This window comes from Onthophagus taurus, chromosome 3, assembly GCF_036711975.1.
Source record: "Onthophagus taurus isolate NC chromosome 3, IU_Otau_3.0, whole genome shotgun sequence".
Lineage (NCBI taxonomy): Eukaryota > Metazoa > Arthropoda > Insecta > Coleoptera > Scarabaeidae > Onthophagus > Onthophagus taurus.
Genome location: NC_091968.1, coordinates 17,603,033 through 17,629,465, shown reverse-complemented (window position 1 = coordinate 17,629,465; position 26,433 = coordinate 17,603,033). Strand labels below are relative to the sequence as shown.

The window sequence follows — 26,433 nt, the reverse complement described above, 5'->3', positions numbered from 1 at the left end:
TACTTTGTCCTTGGCTATCAGGAGTATGTTCCGAATTTTGCTGACCGTGCCGTACCGCACTACGATGTCGTTCTTCTTAAGGTGCCTCGCAATTCGTTCTGTTATACTTGAAACGTAGGGAAGACAGATAAATCCAAGTGATTTTGTACTTACCGTATCCTCTTTCTGCTTTCGCTGCTTGATGGCCTAGTTGATGTCCCTCGAAGTGTATCCATTCTGCAGCACGCCTCGTAGAAAGTGTTGCTCCTTCTTCAAGTTCTCTCCTTCACATGGTCTCGCCGCTGAAATAATGTACGGATAACAGACCTCTTCTGTTGCGGATGATGATGTGAACATGCCTGTAAATACCTGTTGGTATGGGTCTTCTTTCGATATACACCAAGTTCTATGTCTCCATTTGTCGTCCTGGTGACCAACACATCTAGGAAAGGTAGTTTTTTGGCAGTTTATGTTTCCATGGTGAACTTAATCATAGGATGTTGAAAGTTCAAGTGATCCAAGAACTCTTGGAGCCGTTTTTGACCATGTTACCATATCACAAACGTGTCATCCACATATCAGAGCCGTAGTTTTGGTTTCCACTGGCTCTTCTTCAAAGCGTCCTCTTCGAATAATTCCATGTAGAAATTAGCTATAACTGGCGATAGGGGAGATCCTATGGCCGCCCCTTTGAACTGCTTGTAAAATTCTCGTCTCCAGCTGAAATACGTCGATGATAAGCAATACTCCACCAGATCAGGCACGTATTCTGGTAAACCCGAAATGAGTTTTCGGCGAAGACCATCTACAGCATCCTTAACTGGTACCCTAGTAAAAAGGGATTTCACATCGAAACTTACCAACATATCACCAGCATCCAGCTTTACATCTATTACCTATTCTACAAAATGTGTAGAATCCCTGACATACGATTCCGTGTTACCTGTAAAGGGAGACAGAATCTTTGCAAGATGTTTGGCCAGCTGGTATGTTGGGGAGTTGATGGCGCTGACGATAGGGTGGAGGGGGACGTCTGTTCTGTGAATCTTCGGTAGTCCGTACATTCTTGGTGGTACCGGCGCCTGCACAAACAAACCTTTCTGCTGGAATTCCTGTGAATTTTATCAGTTCCTTCATTTTTCTTACGATTTTGTCTGTGGGGTTCTTCTTGATCTTCCTGTAGGTGGCTGGGTCCAGTAGGTTCATCATTTTGTCGTCGTATTCTTTCCTGTCCATAACAACGGTGGCATTCCCCTTGTCTGCTGGTAACACGACGATTTCTGACTTTTCTTGTGTTTCTAGTATGATAGGAAAAAAATAGGCCTACTCGATTTAGATGTTCGAACTGCCGAAAATTTATCTGTCTAGAACATGCCAGACATATTGGTCATAATTGTGCTTATGAATACGAACAGTCTGATGAAAATGATCAATAATTGCCAAAACTACTTTATTTTTTGTTTCTTCTGGAATCAGTTTCATTTTATTATTTTTGCAATGTTGCTAGGAAAAATTATTCCTTTATGAATTGTTTTTTTCTGAACTGTACTTTTCAATAGTTTCAACGAATGTTTTTGGTATTCTAAATTTTGTACAGTGAGAACAAGTCGGTTAATATTAATAGACAAATATTCCTCAAGCTCCTCAAGTCACGTGGTCGTCCTAATCTCTTCATGTTTTTTGATGATCTAATGACTTACATGTATTTATTAGCAAAAATATTGATTGAGAGGAACATTTATGACGAATTAAGCGGAAATTTAGAGTTTAATTGTGGGTTTAAAGGTGATTTATCAAATATTGGAAATTGAGAGAAAAAAGTAAATGAGAACGATATAATTTTCGTTTAGTAACTTTATAAAATAATACTCTTATACTGTTTATATTATAAAAATTACTTCACAGATTGATAACTTTAAAGATGACATTTTTGTTTTATGCTACATCATTACAAACTGGCAATAGACAAATATGAAATAATTATGGATTATGATTTATTGATGCATTAGGAATATTTTTTATTCATAACGTCTTTCTCCATCAGTTTTAGTTCTTATGTTATAGTTAATTTTATTAAGAAAAATCGCCCAACTTAGACATTTTGTGATTTCTACTATATCACTATAGTAGAAACTGGTGATAGATAAATATAAAATAAGTATGGATTATGATTTATTGGTGCATTAGGAACATTTTTTTATTCATAACGTCTTTTTCCATCAGTTTTATTTGTCTCTATAAAGAAAAATCACTAGTCACACGACCGATAAATGTAATGTTCCAGTAAAATGCTCCAAATGCTTGGGTTCACACAACACCACCAAATGTACCTCCCAACTACTAGAGAACTGTAGGTCCTGTGGCATTGAAGGCCATAGTGCCTGGTCTATGATATGCAAAAATCGACCCTAAGCACCTATACAAGGCGTCCCCAATGTTAGAATTAAATCGGCTAACAAAAAATCAGACGAAATCATGAACAAAACCACCAAAGAAAGCCGCATTCATAATCCTGTTACGATCCACGATCAAATTATCGACACTTATCTCACAAAAATCAACTCTCCCAAGCCGCGGGATCGACAAGAGCTTTTAAATGCCCTAAAACGTAGATTCATTGAGCACCAAATTGACACAATCGTTGCTTTTTCGGGAAGCTACATGTATATAATCATGATTGACCTAAAAGACGCAAATAAACCTTCACCCACCGAACCGATCCACGGCACCCAAACCATGATTTTGCAAGATCAGCAATGACTGAGATAAAGTTACTGTATGCAAACATTAACAGCTATGTTCCAAAAAAACACCTAATTGGAAACTATATTTCTGTAAACCGCATTCACGGTGCGATGTTCGTTGAAACTAAAGCTAAATCGCCAATTCACTTCAGGGATTGGACAATGATCCAAGAATTGGGAAATATTGTGAACAGGGGTGTCAGAGGCGGTGGTTATGGGCGATCCTGCATTACAAATTGGAAAAGCTAATCCTCCCAGAATAAATTCTCCACTAAACAACGCCCTCCATTTTAGTTTTATGATTGGCACAGAAAGAGTACATATATTGTTGGTTTATATACATCCTTTTAGTAAGATAGAAGAAACAATATTTAACATGGCTGCACGGTACGACAATTGTCTAATAATCGGTGACTTTAACCCAAACCCAGCCAAAAACAGACACATCAACCAATTTGTGACTATGTCAAATTTTGTGCGCATCGCAACACCTCCGACGTTTGTCATGGCAAATAATCCCAATTCCAAGCCTGATTTAATCTTCTGCACAAACAACATAAGACGTCTGTTAATGTCATTCCTGATCTGTGCTCTGACCATCTGGGTCTTGTGATCTGCATTAATACAACCACTCGAATACCTAAAGTAGCTCCCACTCTGATCAAAAACTATAAACTTTGTAATATGGAAAGAGTGAACGCAGGAATAAAGGAATATGTGAGATCTAACCCTGTTATCACACCCGAGTCTATCGCAACCTTTAATAAACGCTTGCTTAATTTGGTGCATGAAGCGAGCCCTTCTTACAACAAGAAACATTACAATTTTCCTCTGCCACCATTTATTCTTCGTTTAATTAAAGAAAAGAGACGACTCTACCGCGATTTTAGATTCTATGAGGAGCCTGCTCTGAAAAGAATGTTCAATGAGCTTAATAAAAATATCCAAAAGCAATTCAGAAGTGAAAAATACATTGAGGCCTGTGATAAAATCAACAGAAGCAAGGGTAAAAACTACTGGCAAGAAGTCCGCAAACTTTCGAAGTACCAAAAGTCCCCAGAAACCCAGGAGCTTATTGACCCTACAGATGGCTGCTCACACTCTAGTCCGGAAAAAATCGTAAATATCCACGCTGAATACCTTGAGAGGGTGTTTTCCTTCAGCAATCAGGCCCTGTTCTGCCCTCACAACAAAAACACAATAGACAATTGGTACCAACACGCCTTTCTCAATTCGTCCGAAACGCCTCAAGATGCTCTCATGCAGGAAGAAGAATACTTCACACTTCTTAACAGAGGAACCAACACAGCCCCTGGATACGACAACATCTCAAGGGAAATCTTAAGGAAGCTGGATCTTGATATCCACGCCTACATAAGAACAATTTACAACATTTCCCACAAGATTGGAAGACCTCTATTATCATATGTATCCCCAAGAAAAATTCTTCTCTATGCGACCCTGCGAACTACCGTCCTATCTCATTGCTACCCGTTATGGGGAAGCTTTTCGAGGTACACTTGAAGAACAAGCTGCTCGATGTTGTTGCAAGGAGGATTCCGTCATACCAATTTGGATTCCAACAAGGTAGATCTACATCTCATCCCTTGGCAGTGCTTGTCTCAAACTTCCAAGTCGCACGTTACCAAAAACAACAATCTGCCGCAGTCTTCCTGGATGTTCGGAAGGCAATCGACTCCGTATGGCACAGAGGTCTACTGTACAAGCTAGCTATGTTGAAAATCCCATCTTATCTTCTTAACCTGCTAAAAAAATTTCTTTCAGACCGCTCCTCATTGGTTAAAGTGAAAAACTACTACTCTCACAGTTTCACCGCCCAACAAGGTCTCCCATCTCGCCAGCACTGTACAACGTGTCCTGCCATGATATCTACAACGACAACCCAGACGTCTTCGATCCGATATCTTACGCCCTACTTTATGCCGATGGTACTACTCTCGTCGCACATGATGTAAACATTCCATCATCAATTCTAAGGCTGCAGACGCTCATCCAAAACATAGAGGAATGGTACAGAAAATGGCGTATCCTGATAAATCCTTCCAAAACCCAATCCTTCATCCCCTTCCTCCCTATTCGCGTTGCTCCTACCACAATAATAATTCAATCTTCTCCTATCACAGATTCACCAACTTGCAAGTACCTCGCCATTACCTTGGATAGAACTCTTAAATTCTCTGCCCACGCCATCAAGGTAAAAATGAAAGTCAAAAACCGCGCCAAACACTTCCGCTCATACTCATATAGAGGCCAAGGGATATCCACCAAATGCGCTACTCACATATACACCTCAATATGCCGACCTATTATCGAATATGCCTCATTAATCAAGACTGAAACGCCGAGAGAATCACAGTACCATCTGGAAGTAGCAGAGAGAGCAGCCCTGAGAATTATCACCCGCATCAGACACCCTCACAATCCATTTTTCAACCCGTCCAACGAACTCCTTTACGACCTTACAAAGATTCCTCCTATAAACTCCCGTCTACAATCCTTAGCCCTTAAAGCAATTATGAACTTCCCCAAAAACGCCTTAAAAAATCTCATCATCATTCCCCTTTCCCTTACCAGCTGTCCTATAACACGACTCACACTTCTTAAAAAAATAAGGCCCAACTGAGAAGACCCAAGTACAACCAAACCGAATTCAAAATCACGGGCAGGAAGACTCAGGTCTATAGCCCTTTTGGACTCTTTTTATATTTATTTTATATATGTATTTTTTTTCGTATTTCTTATTGTTATAATTTTTATATAGTCCAAATAAATATTGTTTTCTTCTTCTTCTTCACTAGAAACAGGTGATAGATAAATATGTATGGATTACTTGAGATAGGATAAAGTAAATGAGGTCGACGAAATATTTGTTTAGTTACTTTATAATATTCTTATACTGTTTATATTATAAAAATTAGTACACAAATTTGCAACTTTAAAGTTACAATTGATCTCCATCAATGCGTTTAATTAACTTTAAAGTTACTAATCTGTGTATTTTGATTAGTGTATTAATAAGCTTTTATGATATGGTTAATTTTAAATATTAAGCTAGGTTAAACTCTAAATATTTCACTTCTGATAACAAATAAACGCTAATAATCCATATATTCTCACAATACAAATAAAATTATTAAATCTAATCTTAAAAGTTAAAATAAACAAATTAAAGGACCTACTAATAATGAAATGTAAAAAATATTGCTGACAAACTAAAAATAATCTGATTATTAATTTGAAGGGGCTTGAGTTGGTTTGGATGTATTTTCAAATACACAAGTACTTCGATGATCTCCTTGTAATTCCCCCTAAAAATAAATATGAAAAATTGACCAGAAAAGTTTAAATTAGTATTTCTTACAGTGAATATATCGTAATCCACAAAAGTGGTATTTAATTTCATCTCCTCCCTTTTTTTAATCCCCGTCGCAATGTTTCTAATCTTACGCAAACATTTTTGTCGTTCCATAGATGTTCTAGAACGACGCTTTACAACTTGTTCGTTAATTTGAATTAACGGCACGGCCAATTTATTAGGAGTTACTGCAAATTTAATTCTCTAAAAATTAGTATACATTTTAAATAAATTTATCAAACCTACCTTTCGGCTTTTTGTTACTACCAGAAAAAAGTGCCGTTCGTGGAGGGCGTTTACTCGCTGATTTCGGAGTAATCATATCCAAACGTAATCTGCTCCCGCTTACAGCGGATGTTAAGCAAAGCGTTGATCCCCCAGGTGTAAGTCCTTTTTGTTGTTTCCTAGCGCTAAGTTTGATGTCCTTTTCAATTTTGTAATCGTTGTGGGCTTTTGAAATTAAATCTTCTATTTTTTCACCCCATGATAAGAAGTTGTTTCCTGTTCGCATTTTATAGTTATTGGCTAATTCAATTAGGCGCTCTTCGAATTTTGGAATTCTTTTTTGGAGGGCATTACGTTCTTTCTCTTCTTGCAATAAAGTTCCCCCGCGGTTTTTGAAGCGACCGGGGGCGGATGCCTTTTCTTCTAATTGCACGATTTTGTTCCAAGATTCTTGCCAACGTTCTAACAACGAAAATGTTTCGCTAAAAATGAAAGAATTAAAAAAGAATTAGTTGGGCGAAATCCCCAACGCTTTTATCTTAAAAATTAAAAAGTGTAGATGGGAATGATATTAATAAAAATTGTTCATAATTAATCACTAAAAGATAATCCATAAACAATTTTATTCCAACTATTTCGAATTTTTACTTATAAACTATAAAATCTCCAATTCTCTGAATTGACGTTTTTGGATAATAAATTTTATAATAACTTCAAAGTTAGAAATGTTAAGAATAAATGTTGTGTATAAAAAATGTTTATAATGAACCATCAAAATATCATCCAAAAACTGTTGTATTCCAACTATGTTCATTACCAACATAGCGGACTTAAAACGCGAAAAATTTCAAATTTGAGGCATTAAACAACATCAACACTTTATCTTAAAAATTAAAAACTGTAGATGAGAATGATATTAATAAAAATTGTTTATAATAAATCATTAAAAGATAATCCATAAACAATTTTATTCCAAGTATTTCGAATTTTTACTTATAAACCATAAAATCTCCAATTCTATGAATTGACGTTTTTGTATAATAAATTTTATAATAATTTCAAAATTAGAAATATTAGGAATAAATGTTGTGTATAAAAAATGTTTATAATGAACTATCAAAACAGCATCTATAAACGGTTGTATCCCAACTATGTTCATTATCAACATAGCGGACTTAAAACGAGAAAGATTTCAAATTTGACGCATTAAATAACATCAACACTTTTATCTTAAAAATTAAAAACTGTAGATGAAAATGATATTAATAAAAATTGTTCGTAATAAATCACTAAAAGATAATCCATAAACAATGTTATTCCAACTATTTCGAAGTTTTGCTTATAAACCATAAAATCTCAAAATTGATGTTTTCGCATAATAAATTTTATAATAACTTCAAAATTAGAAATGTTAGGAATAAATGTTGTGTATAAAAAATGTTTATAATGAAGCATCAAAACATCATCTATAAACTGTTGTATTCCAACTATGTTAATTACCAACATAGCAGACTTAAAACGCGAAACACTTCAAATTTGACGCATTAAACAACGTCAACACTTTTATCTTAAAAATTAAAAACTGTAGATGAGAATTATATTAATAAAAATTGTTCATAATATATCACTAAATGATAATCCATAAACAATTTTATTCCAACTATTTCGAATTTTTACTTATAAACCATAATCTCAAAATCTTTAAATTGACGTTTTTGGATAATAAATTTTATAATAATTTCGAAATTAGAAATAAATGTTGTGTATAAAAAATGTTTACAATGAACTATCAAAACATCATCTATAAACGGTTGTATGTCAACTATGTTCATTACCAACATAGCGGACTTAAAACGCGAAACACTTCAAATTTGACGCATTAAACAACGTCAACGCTTTTATCTTAAAAATTAAAAACTGTAGATGAGAATGATATTAATAAAAATTGTTCATAATAAATCATTAAAAGAGATTCCATAATTAATTGAGGTTTTTGGATAATAAATTTTGTAATTACTTCAAAGTTAGAAATGTTAGGAATAAATGTTGTGCATTAAAAAATGTTTATAATGAACCGTCAAAACATCATCTATAAACTGTTGTATTCCAAGTATGTTCATTACTAACATAGCGGACTTTAAACGCGAAAAGTTTCAAATTTGACGCATTAAACAACATCAACAGTTTTAGCTTAAAAATTAAAAACTGTATATGAGAATGATATTAATAAAAATTGTTCATAATAAATCACTAATAGATAATCCATAAACAATTTCATTCCAACTATTTCGAATTTTTACTTATAAACAATAAAATCTCTAAATTGACGTTTTTGGATAATAAATTTTATAATAACTTCGAAATTAGAAATATTAGGAATAAATGTTGTGTATAAAAAATGTTTATAATGAACCATCAAAAGATCATCTATAAACTGTTGTATTCCAACTATGTTCATTACCAACATAGCGGACTTAAAACGAGAAAGATTTCAAATTTGATGCATTAAGCAACATCAACACTTTTATCTTAAAAATTAAAAACTGTAGATGAGAATTATATTAATAAAAATTGTTCATAATATATCACTAAATGATAATCCATAAACAATTTTATTCCAACTATTTCGAATTTTTACTTATAAACCATAATCTCAAAATCTTTAAATTGACATTTTTGGATAATAAATTTTATAATAATTTCGAAATTAGAAATAAATGTTGTGTATAAAAAATGTTTATAATGAACTATCAAAACATCATCTATAAACGGTTGTATGTCAACTATGTTCATTACCAACATAGCGGACTTAAAACGCGAAACACTTGAAATTTGACGCATTAAACAACGTCAACGCTTTTATCTTAAAAATTAAAAACTGTAGATGAGAATGATATTAATAAAAATTGTTCATAATAAATCATTAAAAGAGAATCCATAATTAATTGAGGTTTTTGGATAATAAATTTTGTAATTACTTCAAAATTAGAAGTGTTAGGAATAAATGTTGTATATAAAAAATGTGTATAATGAACCATCAAAACATCATCTATAAACTGTTGTATTCCAACTATGTTCATTATCAACATAGCAGACTTAAAACGAGAAAGATTTCAAATTTGATGCATTAAGCAACATCAACACTTTTATCTTACAAATTAAACACTGTAGATGAGAATGATATTAATAAAAATTGTTGATAAGAGATCACTAAAAGATAATCCATAAATAATTTTATTCCAACTATTTCGAATTTTTAGTTATAAACCATAAAATCTCAAAATCTCTAAATTGACGTTTTTGCATAATACATTTTATAATAACTTCAAAATTAGATATATTAGGAATAAATGTTGCGTATAAAAAATGTTTATAATGAACCATCAAAACATCATCTATAAACTGTTGTATTCCAACTATGTTCATTACCAACATAACGGACTTAAAACGAGAAAGATTTCAAATTTGATGCATTAAGCAACATCAACACTTTTATCTTAAAAATTAAAAACTGTAGATGAGAATTATATTAATAAAAATTGTTCATAATATATCACTAAAAGATAATTCATAAACACTTTTATTCCAACTATTTTGAATTTTTACTTATAAACCATAAAATCTTAAAATCTCTAAATTGATGTTTTTGGATAATAAATTTTATAATAACTTCAAAGTTAGGAATGTTAGGAATAAATGTTGTGTATAAAAAATGTTTATAATGAATCATCGAAACATCATCCATAAACTGTTGTATTCCAACTATGTTCATTACCAACATAGCGGATTTAAAACGCGAAAGATTTCAAATTTGACGCATTAAACAACTTCAACACTTTTATCTTAAAAATTAAAAACTGTAGATGAGAATGATATTAATAAAAATTGTTCATAATAAATCACTAAAAGATAATCTATAAACAATTTTATTCCAACTATTTCGAATTTTTACTTATAAACGATAAGATCTCAAAATCTCTGAATTGACGTTTTTGGATAATAAATTTTATAATAACTTTGAAATTAGAAATATTAGGAATAAATGTTGTGTATAAAAAATGTTTATAATGAACTATCAAAACATCATCTATAAACTGTTGTATTCCAACTATGTTCATTATCAACATAGCAGACTTAAAACGCGAAAGATTTCAAATTTGACGCATTAAACAACATCAACACTTTTATCTTGAAAATTAAAAATTGTAGATGAGAATGATATTAATAAAAATTGTTTATAATAAATCACTAAAAGATAATCCACAAACAATTTTATTCTAACTATTTCGAATTTTTACTTATGAATCATAAAATCTCTAAATTGACGTTTTTGGATAATAAATTTTGTAATAACTTCAAAATTAGAAATGTTAGGAATGAATGTTGTGTGTAAAAAATGTTTATAATGAACCATCAAAACATCATCTATAAACTGTTGTATTCCAACTATGTTAATTACCATCATAGCAGACTTAAAACGCGAAACACTTCAAATTTGACGCATTAAACAACGTCAACGCTTTTATCTTAAAAACTAAAAACTACAGATGAGAATGATATTAATAAAAATTGTTCATAATATATCACTAAAAGATAATCCATAAACAATTTTATTCCAACTATTTCGAATTTTTACTTATAAACCATAAAATCTCCAATTCTCTAAATTGACGTTTTTGGATAATAAATTTTATAATAATTTCAAAGTTAGAAATGTTAGGAATAAATGTTGTGTATAAAAAATGTTTATAATGAACCGTCAAAACATCATCTATAAACTGTTGTATTCCAATTATGTTCATTACCAACATAGTGGACTTAAAACGCGAAACACTTCAAATTTGAAGCATTAAACAACGTCAACGCTTTTATCTTAAAAATTAAAAACTGTAGATGAGAATATTAATAAAAATTGTTCATAATATATCACTAAAAGATAATCCATAAACAATTTTATTCCAACTATTTCGTATTCTTACTTATAACCATAAAATCTCAAAACTGACGTTTTTGGATAATAAATTTTATAATAACTTCAAAATTAAAAATATTACGAATAAATGTTGTGTATGAAAAATATTTATAGTGAACCATCAAAACATCATCTATAAACGGTTGTATCCCAACAATGTTCATACCAACATAGCAGACTTAAAACGTGAAATACTTCAAATTTGACGCATTAAACAACGTCAACGCTTTTATCTTAAAAATTAAAAACTGTAGATGAGAATATTAATAAAAATTGTTCATAATATATCACTAAAAGATAATCCATAAACAATTTTATTCCAACTATTTCGTATTCTTACTTATAAACCATAAAATCTCAAAATCTCTAAATTGACGTTTTTGGGTAATAAATTTTATAATAACTTCAAAATTAGAAATGTTAGAAATAAATGTTGTGTATAAAAAATGTTTATAATGAACAATTAAAACATCATCTATAAACTGTAGTATTTCAACTATGTTCATTACCAACATAGCGGGCTTAAAACGCGAAAGATTTCAAATTTGACCCATTAAACAACATCAACACTTTTATCTTAAAAAATAAAAACTGTAGATGAGAATGATATTAATAAAAATTGTTCATAATAAATCACTAAAAGATAATCCATAAACAATTTTATTCCAACTATTTCGAATTCTTACTTATAAACCATAAAATCTCAAAATCTCTAAATAAACGTTTTTAGATAATAAATTTTATAATAACTTTGAAATTAGAAATGTTAGGAATGAATGTTGTTTGTAAAAAATGTTTATAATGAACCATCAAAACATCATCTATAAACTGTTGTATTCCAACTATGTTAATTACCAACATAGCAGACTTAAAACGCGAAACACTTCAAATTTGACGCATTAAACAACATCAACACTTTTATCTTAAAAATTAAAAACTGTAGATGAGAATGATATTAACAAAAATTGTTCATAATAAATCACTAAAAGATAATCCATAAACAATTTTATTTCAACTATTTCGAATTTTTAGTTATAAACCATAAAATCTCTAAATCTCTAAATTGACGTTTTTGCATAATAAATTTTATAATAACTTCAAAATTAGAAATGTTAGGAATAAATGTTGTGTATAAAAAATGTTTATAATGAAGCATCAAAACATCATCTATAAACGGTTGTATCCCAACTATGTTCATTACCAACATAGCGGACTTAAAACGCGAAAGATTTCAAATTTGACGCATTAAACAACATCAATACTTTTATCTTAAAAATTAAAAACTATAGATGAAAATGATATTAATAAAAATTGTTCGTAATAAATCACTAAAAGATAATCCATAAACAATGTTATTCCAACTATTTCGAATTTTTGCATATAAACCATAAAATCTCAAAATCTCTAAAGTGACGTTTTTAGATAATAAATTTTATAACAACTTCAAAGTTAGAAATGTTAGGAATAAATGTTGTGCATAAAAAATGTTTATAATGAACCATCAAAACATCATCTATAAACGGTTGTATCCCAACTATGTTCATTACCAACATAGCGGACTTAAAACGCGGAAGATTTCAAATATGACCCATTAAGCAATATCAACACTTTTATCTTAAAAATTAAAAACTGTAGATGAGAATGATATTAATAAAAATTGTTCATAACAAATCACTAAAAGATAATCCATAAACAATTTTATTCCAACTATTTCGAATTTTTACTTATAAACCATAAAATCTCTAAATTGACGTTTTTGGATAATAAATTTTATAATAACTTCAAAATTTGAAATATTAGGAATGAATGTAGTGTATGAAAAATGTTTGTAGTGAACCATCAAAACATCATCTATAAACGGTTGTATCCCAACTAGGTTAATTACCAACATAGCGGACTTAAAACGCGAAAGATTTCAAATTTGACGTATTAAACATCAACACTTTTATCTTAGAAATTAAAAACTGTAGATGAGAATGATATTAATAAAAATTGTTCATAATAAATCACTAAAAGATAATCCATAAACAATTTTATTCCAACTATTTCGAATTTTTACTTATAAACCATAAAATCTCTAAATTGACGTTTTTGGATAATAAATTTTATAATAACTTCAAAATTAGAAATATTAGGAATGAATGTAGTGTATGAAAAATGTTTGTAGTGAACCATCAAAACATCGTCTATAAACGGTTGTATCCCAACTATGTTAATTACCAACATAGCGGACTTAAAACGCGAAAGATTTCAAATTTGACGTATTAAACATCAGCACTTTTATCTTAGAAATTAAAAACTGTAGATGAGAATGATATTAATAAAAATTGTTCATAATAAATCACTAAAAGATAATCCATAAACAATTTTATTCCAACTATTTCGAATTTTTACTTATAAACCATAAGATCTCAAAATCTCTGAATTGACGTTTTTGGATAATACATTTTATAATAACTTCAAAATTAGAAATGTTAGAAATAAATGTTGTGGATAAAAAATGTTTATAATGACCCATCAAAGCATCATCTATAAACTGTTGTATTCCAACTATGTTCATTACCAACATAGTGGATTTAAAACGCGAAAGATTTCAAATTTGACGCATTAAACATCAACAATTTTATCTTAAAAAATAAAAACTGTAAACGAGAATGATATTAATAAAAATTGTTTATAATAAATCATTAAAAGATAATCCATAAACAATTTTATTCCAACTATTTCGAATTTTTACTTATAAACCATAAAATCTCTAAATTGACGTTTTTAGATAATAAATATTATAATAACTTTAAAGTTAGAAATGTTAGGAATAAATGTTGTGCGTAAAAAATGTTTATTATTGAATCATCAAAACATCATCTATAAGCTGGTGTATCCCAACTATGTTCATAACCAACATAGCGGACTTAAAACGAGACAATTTCAAATTTGACACATTAAACAACATCAACACTTTTATCTTAAAAATTAAAAACTGTAGATGAGAATATTAATAAAAATTGTTCATAATAAATCACTAAAAGATAATCCATAAAAAATTTTATTCCAACTATTTCGAATTTTTACTTATAAACCATAAAATCTCTAAATTGACGTTTTTGGATAATAAATTTTATAATAAATTCAAAATTAGAAATGTTAGGAATAAATGTTGTGTATAAAAAATGTTTATAATGAACCGCCAAAACATCATCTATAAACTGTTGTATTCCAACTATGTTCATTACCAACACAGCGGCTTTAAAACGCGAAAGATTTCAAATTTGACGCATTAAACATCAACACTTTTATCTTAAAAATTAAAAACTGTAGATGAGAATGATATTAATAAAAATTGTTCATAATAAATCACTAAAAGATAATCCACAAACAATTTTATTCCAACTATTTCGAATTTTTACTTATGAATCATAAAATCTCAAAATTGACGTTTTTGGATAATAAATTTTATAATAACTTCGGAATTAGAAATATTAGGAATAAATGTTGTGTATGAAAAATGTTTATAGTGACCCATCCAAACATCATCTATAAACGGTAGTATCCCAACAATGTTCATTACCAACATAGCGGACTTAAAACGCGAAATATTTCAAATCTGATAATCCTTACCGATTATCGTTGTAATATTTCTCCAATTTTTGTATTTCAATGTCGTGGAAGGAAAGTAAATCTTCGGTATATATCATACAGCGATAATAAACGAATTCTTCCCGCTCTGAATTAGTCATGTGACATTTCTCCCAAAGATCGCACAGCTGATTACGTAATCTTTCAATGAATTTCTAAAAAAAGATTATTTTATTCCAAAAAAAATCAAAATAAATTAATTAAATACCTGTATATTAGCTTTCTTTAATTCATCACATCTTTTAAACTCCGCTTTCCAAGCTTTCAAAACTGAGTATGTGCACCCACTATGTTTTTCAATAAACTCATTGCACAATTGAATATCTTCAGATAACATCGTCCACAAAGATCCAACCTTTTCACGCAAACTTTCAATATCATCTTTCATATCGTCATATTGTTGTTGCAACGAAACGTAATAATTTTGAACCCATTTCATGTTTTCATCACTAACTTGAAAGTGAGTATCATCAGATAAAACGATGCGCTCAAGATCCAAGGAAGGTTTAATTTCAAGATGAGCTGCTAAGTCCATAATTTTACACTTTATGTGCATATAACGCTCTTCACGTTTAAATATTTCAAGCTCTAAAGATTTAATGTAATCGTTGATGTCTTCAAGTTCGGATTCATTCGGTAAAGGGGAGTCTTTAATTGGTTTAACCTCAACACCCAAGTTTTTGCACAAAGATAATTCTCGCGATTTTAATAATTCTAGTTCACGCGTTCTGGCCGAAACGATATTTTGAAGCCTACAATGTTTAAATGAAATAAATGAATTAAAAAAATTAAATGCTTACTCTTCAACGTGTTTCTTGAGGAGTTTATGTTCCTCATAAAATGATAAGTTTTTTGATCCGTATTGAGGCATTTTTGTTTGTAACAGCTTGCATAATCTTTCTGATTCAATTAGTAATTTTTCGATTTTTGATGTGAGTTTTTCTTCGAGAAGTACTGCATCTTCAGTGACGCAAGCATAAAAGTCCTTTAATTGTTCTTTTATAGCCGAGATCCATTCTTCTTGAGTTTCTCGTTCCATTCCCATTCTGTTTATTATTGTATTTAGTTGGGTGACGTTTTCATGGGTAATTATGTTTAGGTCATTTATTAAATTTTCGGAGAACAAAGATGTTGATCTGAAAAAAAATTATGTTAAAATGAATGTTTTAAATTCAAAGGTGATTATATAATTTTTTAACCCTTATTTTAGACAAGGTAGTGATTTATTCATTATTAAAATTGCCAACACTATAACATCTGTGTAGAGGAAATGCTAAACCCCCCTCATCACCAGAAACGGATGGCCTAATCATCCGCTGGTCCTAAATATGCTGATCGACCTTATCAAAAGCAAAAATAGGAACGTAGAACATTAGAACCCTTCTAGAAACGACACGGCGGGCTTAAATGGAGGCCTATAAACAATTATGCTGGGATTAAATGAAACCAGATGGCATGGACAAGGAGAACAGATAACGGTAAAACTTTAATCTACTCAGAAAACGAAGAAGGCGAAAACCGAGCCAACGGAGTAGGTTGATTTATGAGTGATTAGGCAAGATATGATAGAATGGTCCCCAGTATCTAACCGAAAATACCCAAATCTGAGCTTAATACAATGCGCGTCCAACCTATCAGGAGAAAGCAAAGAAAAACATGGCCTAGGAAATAGAAACATAGACGGTGAATTATTTGCAGCCTTCTGCATGAATAATGACTTAGCAATTGGAGGAACACTCTTCTCACACAAAGCCATACACAAAAAACTTGGCCGTCACCAGATGGCAGAACACAAAACCAAATAGATCATATAACATATAAGAGGATACTACCCGTATTCTACCCGTAAACCAGTCCGGTTTTAGAAGGGGATTTAGTTGTACTACAGCACTAATTCACATTATCGATGATATCCTGCAGGAGTATGATAAGGGTAAGATGATGGTACTCTGCTGAATTATTCCAAGGCATTTGACACAGTTGATCATGAAACACTTATAGCAATACTGGGTTATATTGGTTTCGAATATAATGAAAAAAAGTTATTAAATAATTTTCTAACAGGTAGAGAACAGGCACTATCAGTGGGGGTTGATTCCTCTGATTTTCTGGAAGTGAGATCGAAGTACCGCAGGGATCGACTATTTCGCCTATTTTGTATGCATTATACACATCAAATTTTATCAAATCCATTTCACATTGTAATGCGCACTATTACGCAGACGACACTCAGTTGTACTATTCCTTCCTCCCGTCTGAGGTGGTTAAAGCGGGTATAGCTATAAATAGTGATTTGCAAGCTTTATGTGATATTTCCGACCGCCATGGGCTTCATATAAATCAGAGTAAGCCTCTTGCCATTATTTTCGGCCGAAAGAGCCTCAGACAGCAAGTTGCAGACAGCCTCCATCTATTTGTGAACAATGAACCGTTACAATTCTATAAAGCAGTAAGAAATTTGGGTGTCCTATTAGATGAGAATTTGACTTTTAATGATCACATCAACAAATGCATACAAAGGGCGTATGGAAGTTTGAAGGTTATCTACTCGAACAGGCATTATTTGAAACGTAAAATAAGGAAATGTCTCTGTGAGAGTCTGGTCCTGTCACTTTTTAACTATGCAGATGTTCTGTACTCTCCTTTTTTGTCCTATGTCTTAAAAGAAAAAATTCAAAAAACACAAAATTCCTGTATACGTTTACTGTTTGGTCTTCACCGAAGTGATCATGTAAGTGATAAGTTGCCGGAATTAAAATGGTTAAACATGCAGGGAAGAAGGGTGTTGCACTCTGTATACCTCTACCACCGGGTCCTCCATCTTTATAAGCCACCTTACCTTTATAACAAAATTAGTTTTCGCGGGGATGTACAGGGTGGTTCAAATTCGATGTCCGAATAGCCTAACTCGGAAACTATAAGAGTTAGAAAAAAAGTAGCTTCCATGTCATGATCTCGTTTTTCGAGAAACTGCTAATGCCGAAAACCTCATAGCGCTATCGTCTTTTGTTTTTCCGCTAGAGGCTAAAATTGAAAATATCGTAAAACCAGCAAGCGCAATTATCTTGGTTATTATTATAGCTGGAGTATTATAACTAAGACATTATATGGACACTTTTTTACAGAGAATTTGATGACGTATTCAAAAAAATTTTTTCGGTTTTAGATTTTGAGATATTATCACAATGTTCGTTTTTTTAAATGGAAACAACCACTGATTATTCGCTTAATAAATTCGTTATTTTTTTCTGATTACAAAAATATAGGGTTTAACAGGTCTATTTGTTATTGTTTTAGAATAAAGCTAAAAACAAACTTTTTTTATAAAATTTCCATCTAGTGTAGTCGACAAAATTAAATTTACAGTTTCCTGTAAATCACGGTACTATAACTAAAAATTATTCTACTAAAAATTTATATAAAATTTACTTTATTTTCTAATATGTAACATTCTAACATGTTAAACTTTTCGTAATCCATCTTAAAAAACAGGATTTTTAAAGTGACACTTCAGAAAATTTTTGAATACTAACAAATGTTGCTATGTTTATTTGAATTCAAAAAAAACGTATGGCGCCATCTAACAATAATTTATTAAGTCATTTAAGAATAATATTAAATATTAATAAAAAATGTGAAATAATGCAATCTATTCCAACTTTTGTATAATAACATATATAAATTAAATAGTTCCACAAATATATTTGTTTCAAATATCAGAAATATGTTTTTTTTAATTTTTAATTATAGTACCGTAATTTACAGGAAACTGTAAATTTAATTTCTTGGAAGACACTAAAAGAAAAGTTAATTTTTTGCTTTATTCTAAAACAATAACAAATAGACCTGTTAAACCCTATATTTTTGTAATCAGAAAAAAATAACGAATTTATTAAGCGAATAATCAGTGGTTGTTTCCATTTAAAAAAACGAACATTGTGATAATATCTCAAAATCTAAAACCGAACAAATTTTTTTGAATACGTCATCAAATTCTCTGTAAAAAAGTGTCCATATAATGTCTTAGTTATAATACTCCAGCTATAATAATAACCAAGATAATTGCGCTTGCTGGTTTTACGATATTTTCAATTTTAGCCTCTAGCGGAAAAACAAAAGACGATAGCGCTATGAGGTTTTCGGCATTAGCAGTTTCTCGAAAAACGAGATCATGACATGTAAGCTACTTTTTTTCTAACTCTTATAGTTTCCGAGTTAGCCTATTCGGACATCGAATTTGAACCACCCTGTACACACTGTGAATATTAGATTTAAAGGGAGATTATCTCCACCTATTTTTCATACAGCTTTTTTCAAAAAGTCATTTTCCTATCAGATCGCTAAGACAATGAATGAACTTCCTCTTGAGTGGACAGTGTGTGCATCATCAATAACTTTTAAAAGACACGTGCTAAATTATTTGCATTATTTGCATGCTTTGCACCTGCATAATGTTTTTTTTTGTTGTATGTTCCAGTTAATGCGCATTCTATTAATGTTTAAATTCTCTATGGTATGGTGGAAGAACAACATGAGTTGAACCATGTCATAAGATTGTTCTCATGTATGAATTTTTTATTTTTATTATTGGTAATTATTGAATTTACTTTTCTGTTTATTTCCGTTTTTTCTTCTATTATTTTCAATGATTTATTACAATGATTTTTTTGTATGATATGAGAACAATAAAGCAATTTATTATTATTATTAAGTGGCGAAGCTCATTAGTACATGTACAAAATAAAATAGATGTAGCGAGCGACCATCATTCCCTGTACAACTGTGTTTTATGGCACATTGAGTACTCATAAAATTAGCTTTAAAATGTTCTTTGTTTCATCAAAATATCTTAATTCGTTCTTGAGATATAACGTTTTAAATTCTATTCGTCAAATCTACAATAATCAAAGATGCAGAGTTGGGTTTAAAATATCACAACAACCGTGTTTGTGGGAAATAAGAAAGTATTTACGGCACATTGAATCCTCAAAAAATTAGCTTTAAAATGTTCTTTGTTTCATCAAAATATCTCAACTCATTATTGAGATACAACTGTTTAAATTCTGTTCTTCAAATCTACAGTAATCAAACATGCGGAGTTGGGTTTAAAACATCACAACAACCATATTTGTGAGAAATAAGAAAGTATTTATGGCACATTGAGTAGTCATAAAATTAGCTTTAAAATGTTCTTTGTTTCATCAAAATATCTTAATTCGTTCTTGAGATATAACGTTTTAAATTCTATTCGTCAAATCTACAATAATGAAACATGTAGAGTTGGGTTTAAAATATCACAACAACCGTGTTTGTAGGAAATAAGAAACTATTTATGGCACACTGAATACTCATAAAATTAGCTTTAAAATGCTCTTTGTTTCATCTTAATAACTCAATTCGTTATTGAGATACAACTGTTTAAATTCTATTCTTCAAATCTACAGTAATCAAACATGCGGAGTTGGGTTTAAAATATCACAACAACCATATTTGTGGGGAATGAGAAAGTATTTATGGCACATTGACTACTCATAAAATTAGCTTTAAAATGTTCTTTGTTTCATCAAAATATCGTAATTCGTTCTTGAGATACAACTTTTTAAATTCTATTCGTCAAATCTACAATAATCAAACATGCAGAGTTGGGTTTAAAATATCACAACAACCGTGTTTGTGGGAAATAAAAAATATGACACATTGAATACTCAAAAAATTAGCTTTAAAATGTAGTTTGTTTCAACTTAATATCTCAACTCGTTATTGAGATACAACCGTTTAAATTCTGTTCTTCAAATCTACAGTAATCAAACATGCAGAGTTGGGTTTAAAACATCACAACAACCATATTTGTGAGAAATAAGAAAGTATTTATGGCAAATTGAGTACTCATAAAATTAGCTTTAAAATGTTCTTTGTTTCATCAAAACATCTTAATTCGTTCTTGAGATATAACGTTTTAAATTCTATTCGTCAAATCTACAATAATCAAACATGCACAGTTGGGTTTAAAATATCACAACAACCGTGTTTGTAGGAAATAAGAAACTATTTATGGCACATTGAATACGCATAAAATTAGCTTTAAAATGCTCTTTGTTTCATCTTAATATCTCAATTCGTTGTTGAGATACAACTGTTTAAATTCTGTTCTTCAAATCTACAGTAATCAAACATGCGGAGTTGGGTTTAAAACATCACAACAACCATATTTGTGAGAAATAAGAAAGTATTTATGACACATTGAGTACTCATAAAATTAGCTTTAAAATGTTCTTTGTTTCATCAAAATATCTTAATTTGTTCTTGAGATATAACGTTTTAAATTCTATTCGTCAAATCTACAATAATGAAACATGTAGAGTTGGGTTTAAAATATCACAACAACTATATTTGTGAGACATAAGAAAGTATTTATGGCACATTGAGTACTCATAAAATTAGCCTTAAAATGTTCTTTGTTTCATCAAAATATCTTAATTCGTTCTTGAGATACAACGTTTTAAATTCTATTCGTCAAATCTACAATAATCAAACATGCAGAGTTGGGTTTAAAATATCACAACAACCATATTTGTGGGAAATAAGAAAGTATTTATGGCACATTGAATACTCATAAAATTAGCTTTAAAATGTTCTTTGTTTCATCAAAATATCTTAATTCGTTCTTGAAATATAACGTTTTAAATTCTATTCGTCAAATCTACAATAATGAAACATGTAGAGTTGGGTTTAAAATATCACAACAACCGTATTTGTAGGAAATAAGAAACTATTTATGGCACATTGAATATTCATAAAATTAGCTTTAAAATGTTCTTTGTTTCATCTTAATATCTCAATTCGTTATTGAGATACAACTGTTTAAATTCTGTTCTTCAAATCTACAGTAATCAAACATGCGGAGTTGGGTTTAAAACATCACAACAACCATATTTGTGAGACATAAGAAAGTATTTATGGCACATTGAGTACTCATAAAATTAGCCTTAAAATGTTCTTTGTTTCATCAAAATATCTTAATTCGTTCTTGAGATACAACGTTTTAAATTCTATTCGTCAAATCTACAATAATCAAACATGCAGAGTTGGGTTTAAAATATCACAACAACCGTGTTTGTGGGAAATAAGAAATTATTCACGGCACATTGTATACTCAAAAAATTGGCTTTAAAATATACTTTGTTTCAACTTAATATCTCAATTCGTTATTGAGATACAACTGTTTAAATTCTGTTCTTCAAATCTACAGTAATCAAACATGCGGAGTTGGGTTTAAAACATCACAACAACTATATTTGTGAGACATAAGAAAGTATTTATGGCACATTGAGTACTCATAAAATTAGCCTTAAAATGTTCTTTGTTTCATCAAAATATCTTAATTCGTTCTTGAGATACAACGTTTTAAATTCTATTCGTCAAATCTACAATAATCAAACATGCAGAGTTGGGTTTAAAATATCACAACAATCGTGTTTGTGGGAAATAAGAAATTATTCACGGCACATTGTATACTCAAAAAATTGGCTTTAAAATATACTTTGTTTCAAGTTAATATCTCAACTCGTTATTGAGATACAATTGTTTAAATTCTATTCTTCAAATCTACAGTAATCAAACATGTTGAGTTGGGTTTAAAATATCACAACAACCGTGTTTGTAGGAAATAAGAAACTATTTATGGCACATTGAATACTCATAAAATTAGCTTTAAAATGCTCTTTGTTTCATCTTAATATCTCAATTCGTTATTGAGATACAAGTGTTTAAATTCTATTCTTCAAATCTACAGTAATCAAACATGCGGAGTTGGGTTTAAAATATCACAACAACCATATTTGTGGGAAATAAGAAAGTATTTATGGCACATTGAATACTCATAAAATTAGCTTTAAAATGTTCTTTGTTTCATCAAAATATCTTAATTCGTTCTTGAGATACAATGTTTCAGAACACCTGTATATAATAATTTGTAAATAATCTGCAAGAGTAGAATGCAAAGGAGGTTCAAATTATTTGTTACCACCTTTTAGTCTGTTTATTCAAATTGTCCTCTAGGTGGATTTCCTAGTGGCATAAACTTGTATGTTGTATAAGCAGAATGACTTTGTGCTTATAAGAGAATACCAAAATGAACATTTCACCTAAAATTGAACTAATTGTTCATTGATTATTAACATTCCATATGATATGAAAGATGAACTATTCGAATATCTCATTGTGGCTGTCACTGCAAAACTTGTCTGTGTCTATAGTAAGATTTTTGAAGTGTTTCCAGTACTTGTATTCCAAGGTAAATATAAAATGTAGAAATCTAAAAATTTATTGTTGTGATGCTCGAAATTTCAACTTCTTTCAATCTTAAATTATATAAAAACAAATTGTTTAGCTTATTTTATACATGTTTTTTTATAGCCGTTTTAATCTACAAGTTGTCATCATCCTTTGAAGCAGATGATGAATCAGAATCATGCCTAAATAACCAGGAGAACAATTTTGCCAAGACATTGTCGCAAAAAAATAATGCCATACATTTAATTACATACCTTGGTAAAATTAAGAGTTAAAGTAAATAAATAACATCGTACCTTAAGTGAATTTTAGTTAAAAATTATAATTTGAACTTACTCAGAAGACATGATGAATAAGGTAATGCAGAATCAAATTTATCAACTGCTTTTTTTCGGTTTGAAATTAACCAGCTCGAAAACACCTCGAAGTACGTTACAAAACCAGAACTTCAAATGATCAAGAATCTATTGCGGATTGGTTCTCTACAAACAGGTGTTGAAGTGGGGATAAGTTTCCGTTACGAAATAAAATGCTGTAAAGCAGATTTACATGAAAATTTTCACTCTTGCTCACTAGATGGCAACTTTAAAGCTACAAAACTTTAAATGCATGAAATTACTTGACGGTATTTAGATTACCTTCTATTCTTTTAGTGTATTGTATATTTTGTACTTGAAGTTTTTGAAGTTGTCATCAGTCAAACTGAAATAGAAAGATCTGTTATTATGACAAGATAATAAATTCACATTATTATTTTAGTCTTGTATTATAAATATTGAAACGTGAACGTATACTAATGATTCGTACACATAAATAAACATGTATCCTTTGATTATATCTTTGTTTATAGAGAATATAGTTAGCTCACGAGATAGAAAGAATTGGCAACCCATAAAAGATTTAATTTTTGATGTCGCCATCTAGCGATTAAATCTGTTTTTATTTTTATATTTTAACGAACAGTGTTCCATCTAGGAGTTAAATCAGATAATAAACCATTAACAATTCCACATCAAAATATTTTACAGATGCCTACAATGAACTTTAAAAAAAGCAAAATTAATCGACTGAATATAAAATTAAATCAATAGTAAATCGAAAATTGTAGGTAATTAAGACCATTCTTATCGAGTAAGTTCAGTTATGTATGTACATTGGTATTAATCTCGGTCGGCGGCTTTATCAATCAATCGATATTTCGATATTTCGTGTTTTTAGGTTTTAACACTTTTAACGAATACATCCGGGGCAGGCGCGTATGGGGGTGTACTGGTTGTTTACTGCACAGGGACAGCAGGAAAATACAGATTCGCATTTTGTTGAAATTAAGCAGGATTGACGATATGAGTACATATACAAATAAAATTAAAATATTTTTAAATATAAAGATTGTTTATGTATATTGTTAGCAATTATGCGGTTTCTAAACATGGCGAGGTACGTTTTCTATCCCCTGATAAAAGTTCTAAATCGTCACCAGTATTAGATAGTTCGCCTTGTCAAAAGAAGTTTCCAAGTGAGTATCTAGAATTTCCGTCACCGAACTCCCATCATAGTCAGATACCCTGTGCTTTAAATAAATTAAAGGAAAAATACGATAAACTCAGACTGAAATGTAAAAATGCGAAGTCAACAATATAAAAACTAAAAAAAAGATTAACTATCACCACACTATCAAACAATTTACAATCCTGTCTAAGTGTTATAAAATATCATTCCCCTCAACATAGAACATTTGCGACAATGCAATTACTACATAAAACAAAAGGCCACTGGACATACAATGAAAAATAAATTTTCACTTAGTTTAAATTATAAAGCACCAAATGCGTATAAACATTTATTAAGACAAAAAATAGTCCTAAAAAACCTTATTTCATGTTTAAAAATACGCAAAAAGTGTTTGCACTTTTTGATGCCCCTCATCTTTTGAAAAGCATACGAAACAATTTCTTTTCAAGGTATCAGAAGATTATATCATATTGATCAAAAGTCAAAGTCAGGGGCGAGATGTTTACTCAAAATCTCAAACGCTCATTTATATCCTTCGCCGTTTCAGAAATTATCGGTAAAACTTACCGCCCAAATATTTAGCAAAAGCGTTGCGTCGGCATTAAAAACGTCAATAGCAACAGGCGAGCTAAAAAGTTCAACAGCTACCGACACTGCAGATTTCATTATGTTTATGGACAAATGGTTTGACTGTCTCAACAGTTGTACTAGATACAGTAGAAATCCTTTCAAATGCGCACTTTCCGATGCTTCGGAGGATGTATTAAATGTTTTATATGAAGCTATAATAGTATATTAAAAAACAAGTTTCGTAAGACACGCTTGAAATGCACGAATTCAAGTTGAAAAACGAGTGGCGAAGCCACGAGTTTTTTAATGAATGAGTGCTCTAAGTCTTATGAAACTTGTTTTTTATGCTATTTTTTGTAATTCGCGTTTTTATACTTTTTTTTAACAAAAATAAAGTAAATTTTGGCAATGTAGGGAAACAGGTATGTAGCAGTTGGTAACACCGGAACACTTGAAAATAGAAACTTTGAATTGACAATTAGAAACTGTCAAAACACAAAATATATTTATCTGAAAAAAATTTTTGATATACACCTCCCAAAATAAGAGAAATTGCTCAGAGTCCATGTCCTCATCATTGTGGACCTTGTATTTGATGCTAAGAACGTGTTTAAACATCCATAGACAAAAATTGTCACATTGACAACTAGAAAAATTAATGACCCAATGTCACCAACTTGAACTGGTTCCATAAAATGTTACTAAAATCTCATTACAGCATCGGATGCTGTAAGGAGTCTCATTACAGCACCCGTTTGAGTACTGTTATAGCTTCCATTACCGTAGCGAATTACAAAAACATATTTTCACAATTAAAAAAAAAGGATAAGAAAAGTAATAAGTTTACCAGACCTCCCTGTTTCGACGGGGTTATTCAAACGGTTCAGGCTGTTTTACAACTTTATAATGAAGAAAAACGCAAAGGGAAACAATTTATAATAACATCCCGATTAAATCAAGATATTATTGAAAATCTTTTTTCAATTATCCGACAACGTGGGGGTTATGCCAGAAATTCGTCCGCGCAAATGCTTCGCCTTACGATCAGGCAGATTTCTATAAATAGTTTGTTAAAATCGGAAATGCAAGCTAATTGTGAAGAAGATCGAGCCGTGTTTTTATCTACA

The 26,433-nt window shown here is 30.5% G+C and overlaps 1 protein-coding gene across 1 annotated transcript; it reads right to left on the bottom strand.

Annotated features, from left to right (window-relative positions):
• Positions 1 to 5,789: 5,789 nt before the first annotated feature.
• LOC111419592 (protein regulator of cytokinesis 1-like) lies at positions 5,790 to 23,674 on the bottom strand. Its single transcript, XM_071195040.1, has 7 exons — positions 23,561 to 23,674; positions 15,733 to 16,068; positions 15,141 to 15,684; positions 14,915 to 15,087; positions 6,346 to 6,806; positions 6,106 to 6,287; positions 5,790 to 6,052 (listed from the first exon to the last, which is right to left on the bottom strand). The coding sequence occupies exons 1-7, from the start codon at positions 23,569 to 23,571 to the stop codon at positions 5,975 to 5,977; spliced, it is 1,785 nt and encodes a 594-aa protein (XP_071051141.1). The 5' UTR covers positions 23,572 to 23,674; the 3' UTR covers positions 5,790 to 5,974.
• Between the last annotated feature and the right edge of the window lie 2,759 nt (positions 23,675 to 26,433).

Excerpts from the sequence above, each read along its gene's own strand:
- LOC111419592 (XM_071195040.1), bottom strand. Across the intron at positions 15,088-15,140 it reads TAAAGAAAGCTAATATACAG|AAATTCATTGAAAGATTACG; the intron begins GTATTTAATTAA and ends ATCTTTTTTTAG. Across the intron at positions 6,053-6,105 it reads TGGATTACGATATATTCACT|GGGGAATTACAAGGAGATCA; the intron begins GTAAGAAATACT and ends ATTTATTTTTAG.